The sequence below is a fragment of the Ostrea edulis genome, chromosome 3, assembly GCF_947568905.1.
Source record: "Ostrea edulis chromosome 3, xbOstEdul1.1, whole genome shotgun sequence".
In the NCBI taxonomy this organism is placed as follows: Eukaryota; Metazoa; Mollusca; class Bivalvia; order Ostreida; family Ostreidae; genus Ostrea; species Ostrea edulis.
The window spans coordinates 6,667,480-6,679,066 of record NC_079166.1 but is presented as its reverse complement, the minus strand read 5'-3'; the positions used below and the strand labels follow the sequence as shown (position 1 = coordinate 6,679,066).

The 11,587-nt window shown below is 35.2% G+C and overlaps 1 protein-coding gene across 1 annotated transcript; it reads left to right on the top strand.

Annotated features, from left to right (window-relative positions):
* The first annotated feature begins 1,779 nt into the window (after nt 1-1,779).
* Nucleotides 1,780-2,648, top strand: LOC130053168 (uncharacterized). Its single transcript, XM_056159836.1, has 3 exons — nt 1,780-1,905; nt 2,036-2,172; nt 2,297-2,648. The coding sequence occupies exons 1-3, from the start codon at nt 1,787-1,789 to the stop codon at nt 2,614-2,616; spliced, it is 576 nt and encodes a 191-aa protein (XP_056015811.1). The 5' UTR covers nt 1,780-1,786; the 3' UTR covers nt 2,617-2,648.
* Nucleotides 2,649-11,587: the final 8,939 nt, after the last annotated feature.

Here is an 11,587-nt window from a genome sequence, read left to right as displayed (position 1 = left end):
TTGAAACCTTCCTTATTCGATTACTTGAGGAAGAAGAAAGAATTATGGATTTGCTGCATAGAATAGAACCAATGCAGACTAGTATCGAAACGGAAAAAGATTTTCGCAAAGCCACACACTGTCATCGATGTGGATCAAGTTTTGAAAATGAACATGATAAAGTTAGAAATCATGATCATGTCACAGGTGAGATTTACGGTGCCGCACATAAAAACTGTAATTTACAATTTAAACAAGTGCATTTTATACCTGTTGTGCTACACAATTTGAGAGGATTTGATGCACATCTAATCATGCAAAGAATCGGTAAATTCAAGGAAAAATGCGTCGATGTAATCGCAAACACGAATGAGCGTTATGTTTCTTTCACAATTTCAAAACTTAGATTCATTGATTCCTTTCAATTTCTTTCAACGTCTTTGGATACTTTGGTGCAGAATTTGAAATCAAGCGGTGAATATCACTTCTACCAATTTAACGAACATTTCAAATCTGATCAACATAGAAAACTCTTATTGCAGAAAGGCGTTTACCCATACTCATTTGTTACAGACGCTTCAAAGTTTTTGGTTACCAAACTACCTCCCAAACATGAGTTCTACAACACAATAAGTAAACAACACATTTCAGATGAAAATTATGCACATGCTGAAGTTGTATGGGAAAAGATGAATATTCAAACAATGGGGGAATATCATGATTTATATCTTTTATGTGATGTTTTGCTCCTAGCCGATGTTTTTGAACGATTCAGAAGTGTATCTTTGAAAAGTTTTCAACTAGATCCAGCACAATACTACACCTTGGCTGGCATGTGTTGGAGTGCTTGTTTAAAGATGACTGGTGTAGAACTAGAATTGCTAACTGATATTGAGCAGTATCAGATGATTGAGAAGGGTGTACGTGGGGGTGTGTCAATGATGACTATGCGCTATGCTGAAGCAAACAATCCCTACATTGGAGAATGTTATGACTCCACTAAACCAAATGTTTACTTAGGCTATTTTGATATGAATAATTTGTATGGGGGAGCTATGGTTGAAGCTCTTCCCACGAATGATTTTCAATGGCTTAGCGATGAGGAAATATCAGATCTTGAAGTGATGAGTGTAGAAAAAGATGCAAAAACAGGATATATATTGGAGGTTACATTGGATTATCCATCCCATTTGCATGATTTTCACAATGATATGCCATTAGCACCAGAGTCTTTATCCATCAAAGTTGAAGATTTGTCACCATACTGTCGCAACCTTTTTCAAAAGCTCAATAAACAGAAAAATACAGGGAAAATTTCAAAGAAACTTGTTCCCACGTTAAAAACGAAGGAGAAATATGTTGTTCACTACAGAAATCTGCAATTCTATCTTCAACACGGACTTGTATTAAGAAAAATACATCGTGTTCTTAGTTTCAAACAGACTCCGTGGTTGAAACCATACATTGAGTACAATACCAAAATGAGGCAGCAAGCTCAAAACGATTTCGAAGTTTCTCTTTACAAAGCATACAACAATATAGTATTTGGGTAAGTTCACACAATCGGTGGTCTGAGATGTATATGCGATATATTACTATATTTTATGAAGACATTTTTTTTCTTTCAGAAAAACCATGGAGAACATTCGGAATAGACTGAATTTCAATTTAGTGCATACGAAGAAACGTTTACAGAAGCTAGTCAGTAAACCTAGTTTCGAAACGTTTACCATATTTAATCCACATTTAGTTGGGGTGAAAAACAAAAAAAATAAAACTATTACTTAACAAACCCATATATACCGGCATGGCAATATTGGACATTTCTAAGTTATTCATGTACCAATTCCATTATGATTTCATCAAGAAACAATACAAGGAAAAGGCAAAATTATTGATGACTGACACCGATTCTCTGTTTTACAGGTAAATTAATTCATATTGTAATACCTTCATACACTTATAACATAGTACATCACTACATTTCTTTTTTCATATGTTTGCATCATAACATAGCACATCACTACATTTCTTTTTTCATATGTTTGCACCATAGATTTGAGGTCCAAGATCTGTATAATGAGATACATCAACATATGGAACTGTTCGATACCTCAAACTACCCAAGAGAGCACTTCTTATTTAGTGACAAAAACAAGAAGGTGGTTGGCAAAATGAAAGATGAAACAGCTGGTAAGTTTAACATATTACAAGTACAAATGTTAATAACCTATTCCAATGAAAATCTCCAAAATATTCATTATTTTCCCAGAACGTTGAATTCTTTTTTCCAAAATAATGTGGGATTCTTTTATAGGAACTGTCGTGAGGGGATTTGCAGGTCTACGACCAAAAATGTATTCCTTTGTCGTCAACGATGGAAAAGAAGTTAAGAAAGCTAAAGGCGTTTCAAAAACCGTGGTTAGCAAAGAAATCATGTACAAACAATATGTCGACTGCCTTTTTAACGGTGAATATGAAAGACATAATATGCGCTCTATACGAAGTGACAACCATAACTTGTATCTAAAATCCATCCATAAGGTATCTCTCTCATCATTTGACGACAAACGATATTGGCTAGAACCATGTGGAATTGAGGGTTATTCCTATGGTCATTATAAAATAAATGAATAAGTTTTCATGTTTATATTCACATATTTATTGCAAACATTCTTGTTACAATGTGTATAATGAATTAAAGGTTTTACAAATAATGATCTCTTTAATTTATTCACAAAGTGAGGTATGGTCTATATATGCTTTTGCGTGGAACTGGATGGCGTAGAACTCTCATTACCCTATGATTGACAGAAACAGAATTTAACGCTGTACTGTTTAAGACGTTCTATAATTATTCGAACCTGTTTCCCACCCTTTTCTATTTCTTGAAGTTTGCTGTCAATATCTTGAAATAAATTACAAACTAATAGAGACATTTCCGCTATTTCCTCTTTCTCTTTTTCACCATATTTTTCATTTCCACAATTCAGCGATTGGCAGAAACAGTTCTGTTTAAAGCATAGTTGATTTAAATAGTTCATAATAATTAGAGTTTGCTTCTCACTCTTCTCAATTTCTTGGAGTTTGCTGTCAATATCTTGAAGCAAATGATGTACTAAGCGAAACATTTCCTCAACTTCCTTTTTCTCTTTTCCCTCTATTTTTTCTTTCCCACAATTCACAACCTATCAATTTTAATTTTTTTTTTAGAATAATTAGTTTCATCAATATACGAATAAGCCATTCTCCCACGTTACAAATAAAAAATTAGCCTCCTAGTTTCAATTTTTTTAAATATATATGTGAATATACATTTGTTGATATAGAGCATCTTGAGTAAAAAGTTATTGCAATAAACCATTCCCCATATTACAAGAATAAATGTTCTTTTAAAATAAGATATCAAATGGCGAGAATTTCGTCCTCGTTGTCACCGTCAGAATCCTCTGCAACCATTTTTTTTGGACAGGAGGTAGCGCTATCTGCAACGTAAATTTATCCCGTTTAGAGAAGTGAAGCTCGTCGATTACCCACAGACAATGCAAAGATTATACATCTAACTATTACTCACCAATGGTGGGGATTGTGGACCTGCAAAATTCAGGAGTGTATCCGCTGCTGCCTGTATTTCCTCCCTAATTTCAAACAGACCATGCATGGCCGTCATGGGGAAGCTAGTCTGTGTCCCCTTCTTATTGTCTACCAAAGATAATTGAAACTAAAGTAAATTATGATGACCTTTTCTTCAGAAATAAAAAGATAGAGGTATAGAATATTTATAAATATTAACATCAAGATTTAATCAAAATTATCTACACATAAACTTACTTTGCAGATGGCAGTAGACTTTCCCCATAAATAGGGACATCTGTACTGAAAACTGTCCATATTGTTGATCTGAGGAGTTCCTAGTAACAAACTGCGGGGCAGCATCCCCGGGTTTGGCAAATTTTAGTTCAAAATTTATTTTGGACGTCATTCTCCGGGTATGCAAATATCAATTGTTCAATGCGGCTGATGTGGAACTTCAAAATTAGTGGTGTATATATATACATTTTCACACTCTATAGAAAAACGCGTACAATGAATAGAGATCTTTGTCACATAAGGAAATTACTTTGTCACGAAAGAAATAATTTATTAAGGAAAATCACTCATTTTCCAATAAATCAATCAAAATAGACGCGAGTATGTACATTTTTCCATAGAAAATGGCATACAGTGAATGGTACTCTTTGTTACATGGGGGAATGATAAATACAAATGTAAAAATCAAGTCGATCAAAATAGGTGTATGTACATACTCCCATCATATGATAACGCGGATCCTATGTAGCACAGTATTTTAGTTTTGCATGTCATGTGTGAACTGTGACATCTATCGCCAATTTATTTTTACATAATAAACAACTCTTTCACTCAATACATGTCTCAACTGAAAATATAAAGATGTTCAGAATTTTGCTAAGTGTGATCTTATTACAACTGAAAACTCAACATTATTTCATTACTTCTCTTAATTTTCGCTATGTTTTTGCTTTTAAATTTGAAACCTCCTAATTCGTTGCTTTAAAATAGTTGCATTCTATTTATTTCTGTCAGTTACAAACTGAACTCTGAACGGGATAACAATTTTTTCACAATTGTGGTAGCATTGGAACGCTGCACGTTGTATTTCCATAAATAGTGTGACATCATAGTAACCCCATTTTCAAATATATATATGTGTGACGCTCTCACAAGCGATCACTCATAAACAGATGGTCACATACATTGATATCTGTTTGTTTATTCATATTAACGAAAACATCAATTCATAAGATGCTTACAGAGCATTAAGAATTAAACAAAATTGAGTCTACAGATTTTTAACAAACCAACATTCCATCAAATAAGGAACTTTATTCCTCCCATGTATAAAATCTAAATAAATCGATGATTTGCAAATTTTGATGATGATGTATAGGATGAGGAAACTACTTTGACACACAATAAATAAATCCATGATTTGCAAATTTGATGATGTATAGGAGGAGGAAACTACTTTGCCATGTAATACCCATTAAACTTCATTTATGATTAATCTTAATTAATATCAATGTATGCAATAAACAGAAACAAATTAATGTATATGTCAATTATCCTAAAAAAGAAAAAATTAAACCATATTTAAATCGTAGGGGGATAGGAGCTATATATACTGAAGTGCATTGTGTAGTTTTAATCACTTTGAATTCATTGAGAAAAAAATGACTGTTAGTTCGAGCGATGCATATGTTGTGTGCTTTTTCGACAGATGTCATGTTATTTTGGCACATGCTGCTAATTTTGATGCATCAGATGTGCATTTTGACAAATAATGTCTCTTCAGTGATGTTCAAGTCTAAAACAGTGGAAATGTGCTAAAACTTGTAGTCATTATATTCTTAAGTAATTCAATATTTATTATTTTTCATGAGAGAAAGTGAGTATACATTTTTATATTTACAGCTGGTTTCTCTGTGAAGCTCCCACTTACAACTATTTACAGCATGTCTATTTACTCTTTATAACCTCACTTATTTACTTACTTTTGTGGGTTGACATCATCATTTTTTTTTTATTTTGCTAGAAATATATAAAACTTTTGATTAAGCTTTCATTCCAATTAATAATCATTTTATGTAAATATTTAATTTCTCCTGATTTGTATGAATTTATAGTTTTGATTAAGCATTCATTCCAATTAATAATCATTTCATGTAAATATTTAATTTCTCCTGATTTGTATAAATTTATAGTTTTGTCCAAGCTGCTTCATGCCATCATTGTGTGCTAATATTTTGGTTTGCATTTTTTATTCCTATTATTATTTTTCATGAGTGAAGGTGGACATACATTTTTATATTTACAGCTGGTTTCTCTGTGAAGCTACCACTTATAAAACTTTTGATTAAGATTTCATTCCAATTAATAATAATTTCATGTAAATATTTAATTTCTCCAGCTTTGTATAAATTTATAGTTTTGTCCAAGGTGTTTCATGCTATCATTGTGTGCAAATATTTTGTTTTGCATTTTTTATTCCCCATTGCGTGGCTTTTGCTTTAAACTTAGATTATTTTCTTATCTAATCACTAGTTAATCAGCAATTATTTACCTTTTAATTATTTTCATCCTACTGAAGGCTTATTGATTTTAATTAATGATTTTCCACTATGATAATTTCCATTCTAATTAACAATTTTCGTTCTAATATATAATCCTTCACATTTTAATATCCCGTGAATTTATTGATTTGTGCCTAATGAGTGCTACTTCCTATGTTAGCAATCACTAATCATACTGTAATATATTGATTTATATTATGTTACATATTTTTTATTTCTTTAATAAACAAATTAAGAAACATCTGTTTTACCTTATTCTTCAATGATGTTGTATAGAAGAAATATTACACATTTTAGCATCATTTGCAATGGAAATGTGTGATGACCGCTGTTCAACGTTTCAAAGATTTGTTGAAAGTGAATAAATGTGTCATCTTATTTGTCACTTGCTGAGTTATCTCTCTTTACCCGATAGTCATCTTTGCATTTTAATTGACATATGTTTATTTAGATAATTGGTACAGTTAGTGTTGTGGAGGTCTTTGAACCTTCCGAATTATTCTAAATAATGTTATACTAATTATACCAATTATGTAACTAAGCATATATCATCTTTATAGTGGAGATTGTTGAACCTTCCAATTTATTTTACATAATTGAGGTAATTGGCATATATGTTTATTTACATACTTGGTATAATTTATATCGCTTGTTTAACCATCCAAATTATTTACATAATTGATATATACACATATTCAATGTGGGTGGAGTTTATTCTGAACGTTTCAATTTGATTGATACATGCTTATAATTGGTATGTAATTAGTGTGGTGGAGGTTGTCGAACCTTCCGTGTTAATTTAAATAATTGGTATAACTTGTAAAATGAAGGTGGGCGGAGTTTATATCTGTGCCTTCCAATTTATTTACACATATTAAATGTGAGCGGGGTTTAATTTAACCGCTATATGTAATTGACATCTGCTTATTTACATAATTGGTATAATTATTGTAGAGGAGGTTGTTGAATCTTGCAAGTTATTTTAAATAATTGGTATAACTTATATAGTAAAAGTGGGTGGAGTTTAAATGCGAGCCTTCCAATTTATTTACATAATTGGTATGGCTATATAGTGGAGGTTGTTGAGCCTTCCAAGTTATTTACATAATTGGTATAACTTATATAGTAAAGTAGGAGGAGTTTAATCTGTTTTAGTACCGCCATTCTATTACTACTTTCACTCACATTGAGACGTCACCACTGCCGGTGAAGGGCTGTAAAATTTAGGCCTATGCTCGGCGCTTATAGCCATTGAGCAGGGAGGGATCTTTATTGTCCCACACCTGCTGTGACACAGGACCTCTGTTTTTGCGGTCTCATCCGAAGGACCGCCCCATTTAATCGCCTCTTACGACAAGCAAGGGGGTACTGAGGATCTATTCTAACCCGAATCCCCACGAGACTATTCAATTGTGCCTGATGATTAAACTAATAATAAACATGTATGGAAAATTTATTATCAGTGAAATACGATACTGTTGTACAGAGACAAAGTTGCATTTTATAGGCTAATACAGTGTAAGGCTCTACAGGGACTAGGTTAGGCTCTACAGGGACTAGGTTAGGCTCTACAGGGACTAGGTTATGCTCTACAGGGACTAGGTTATACTCTACAAGGACTGGGTTAGGGTTTACAAGGATTGGATTAGATGCACGTGAACTGGATCATATCCTAATTAGTATTAGAGTAAGGCCCGTGAACTCAATCACATTTTTGATTAGTGTTAGAATCAGGCCCGTGAACTGAATCATATCCTAATTAGTGTGAGAATCAGGCCCGTGAACTGGATCATATCCTAATTAGCGTTAGAGTTAGGCCCGTGAACTCAATCACATTTTATTTAGTGTTAGAATCAGGTCCGTGAGCTGGATCATATCCTAATTAGTGTCAGAATCAGGCCCGTGAACTGGATCATATCCTAATTAGCGTTAAAGTTAGGCCCGTGAACTCAATCACATTTTATTTAGTGTTAGAATCAGGCCCGTGAGCTGGATCATATCCTAATTAGCATTAGAATCAGGCCCGTGAACTGGATCATATCCTAAGTACTGTTAGAATCAGGCCCGTGAACTGGATCACCTGCTAATTAGTGTTAGAATCAGGCCCGTGAACTCAATCACATTTTATTTAGTGTTAAAATCAGGCCCGTGAGCTGGATCATATCCTAATTATTGTTAGAATCAGGCCCGTGAACTGGATCATATCCTAATTAGCATTAGAATCAGGCCAGTGAACTGGATCATATCCTAATTAGCATTAGAATCAGGCCCGTGAACTGGATCATATCCTAATTAGCATTAGAATCAGGCCAGTGAACTGAATCACATTTTATTTAGTGTTAGAATCAGGGCCGTGAGCTGGATCATATCCTAATTCTTGTTAGAATCAGGCCCATGAGCTGGATCATATCCTAATTAGCATTAGAATCACGCCTGTGAACTGAATCATATCCTAATTAGCATTAGAATCAGGCCCGTGAACTGGATCATATCCTAAGTAGTGTTAGAATCAGACCCATGAACTGGATCACATGCTAATTAGTGTTAGAATCAGGCCTGTGAACTCGATCACATTTTAATTATTGTTAGAATCAGGCCCATGAACTGGATTATATCCTAATTAGTGTTAGAATCAGGCCCGTGAACTGGATCATATCCTAACTAGTGTTAGAATCAGGCCCGTGAACTGGATCATATCCTAATTAGTGTTAGAATCAGGCCCGTGAACTCAATCACATCCTAATTAGTGTTAGAGTCAGGACCGTGAACTAAATCACATCCTAATCAGTGTTAGAATTAGGTCCGTGAACTGGATCATATTCTAATTAGTGTTAGAATCAGGCCTGTGAATCCAATCACACCCTCATTAGTGTTAGAGTCAGGCCCGTGAACTCAATCACATCCTAATTAATGTTAGAGTCAGGCCCGTGAACTCAATCACATCCTAATTAGTGTTAAAGTCAGGCCCGTGAACTGGATCATATCCTAATTAGAGGCTAGTGCACTGAATTACATCTTAATTAGTGTTAGAATGAGGCCCGTGAACTGGATCATCTCCTAATTAGTGTTAGAATCAGATCCGTGAACTGGGTCAAATCCTAATTAGAACCCAGTGAACTGAATCACATCTTAATCAGTGTTAGAATTAGGCCCGTGAACTGGATCATATCTTAATTAATGTTAGAATCAGTCCCGTGAACTCAATCACATCCTAATTAGTGTTAGAGTCAGGCCCATGAACTGGATCATATCCTAATTAGTGTTAGAATCAGGCCCGTGAACTCAATCACATCCTAATTAGTGTTAGAGTCAGGCCCGTGAACTCAATCATATCTTAATTAGTGTTAGAATCAGGCCCGTGAACTCAATCACATCCTAATTAGTGTTAGAGTCAGGCCCGTGAACTGGATCATATCCTAATTAGAGGCCCGTGAACTGAATCACATCTTAATCAGTGTTAGAATTAGGCCCGTGAACTGGATCATATCTTAATTAGTGTTAGAATCAGGCCCGTGAACTCAATCACATCCTAATTAATGTTAGAGTCAGGCCCGTGAACTGAATCATATCTTAATTAGTGTTAGAATCAGGCCCGTGAACTCAATCACATCCTAATTAGTGTTAGAGTCAGGCCCGTGAACTGGATCATAACCTAATTAGAAGGTCGTGAACTGAATCACATCTTAATCAGTGTTAGAATTAGGCCCGTGAACTGGATCATATCCTAATCAGTGCTAGAATCAGGCCCATGAACTCAATCACATCCCAATTAGTGTTAGAGTCAGGCCCGTGAACTGAATCATATACTAATTAGAGGCCCGTGAACTGAATCACATCTTAATTAGTGTTAGAATCAGGCCCGTGAACTGGATCATATCCTAATCAGTGTTAGAATCAGGCCCGTGAACTCAATCACATCCTAATTAGTGTTAGAGTCAGGCCCGTGAACTGGATCATATCCTAATTAGTGTTAGAGTCAGGCCCGTGAACTCAATCACATCCTAATTAGTGTTAGAGTCAGGCCCGTGAACTCAATCACATCCTAATCAGTGTTACAATTAGGTCCGTGAACTGGATCATATTCTAATTAGTGTTAGAATCAGGCCTGTGAATCCAATCACACCCTCATTAGTGTTAGAGTCAGGCCCGTGAACTCAATCACATCCTAATTAATGTTAGAGTCAGGCCCGTGAACTCAATCACATCCTAATTAGTGTTAAAGTCAGGCCCGTGAACTGGATCATATCCTAATTAGAGGCTAGTGCACTGAATTACATCTTAATTAGTGTTAGAATGAGGCCCGTGAACTGGATCATCTCCTAATTAGTGTTAGAATCAGATCCGTGTACTCAATCACATCCTAATTAGTGTTAGAATTAGGTCCGTGAACTGGGTCAAATCCTAATTAGAACCCAGTGAACTGAATCACATCTTAATCAGTGTTAGAATTAGGCCCGTGAACTGGATCATATCTTAATTAATGTTAGAATCAGTCCCGTGAACTCAATCACATCCTAATTAGTGTTAGAGTCAGGCCCATGAACTGGATCATATCCTAATTAGTGTTAGAATCAGGCCTGTGAACTCAATCACATCCTCATTAGTGTTAGAGTCAGGCGCGTGAACTCAATCACATCCTAATTAATGTTAGAGTCAGGTCCGTGAACTGGATCATATCCTAATTAGAGGCCCATGAACTGAATCACATCTTAATCAGTGTTAGAATTAGGCCCGTGAACTGGATCATATCCTAATTAGTGTTAGAATCAGGCCCATGAACTCAATCACATCCCAATTAGTGTTAGGGTCAAGCCCGTGAACTGAATCATATCCTAATTAGAGGCCCGTGAACTCAATCACATCTTAATTAGTGTTAGAATCAGGCCCGTGAACTGGATCATATCCTAATTAGTGTTAGAATCAGGCCCGTGAACTCAATCACATCTTAATTAGTGTTAGAATCAGGCCCGTGAACTGGATCATATCCTAATTAGTGTTAGAGTCAGGCCCGTGAACTCAATCACATCCTAATTAGTGTTAGAGTCAGGCCCTTCAACTGGGTCATATCCTAATTAGAGGCCAGTGAACTGAATCACATCTTAATCAGTGTTAGAATTAGGCCCGTGAACTGGATCATATCCTAATTAGTGTTAGAATCAGGCCCGTGAACTCCATCACATCCTAATTAGTGTTAGAGTCAGGCCCGTGAACTCAATCATATCTTAATTAGTGTAAGAATCAGGCCCGTGATCTCAATCACATCCTAATTAGTGTTAGAGTCAGGCCCGTGAACTGGATCATATCCTAATTAGAGGCCCATGAACTGAATCACATCTTAATCAGTGTTAGAATTAGGCCCGTGAACTGGATCATATCCTAATTAGTGTTAGAATCAGGCCCGTGAACTCAATCACATCCCAATTAGTGTTAGAGTCAGGCCCGTGAACTGAATCATA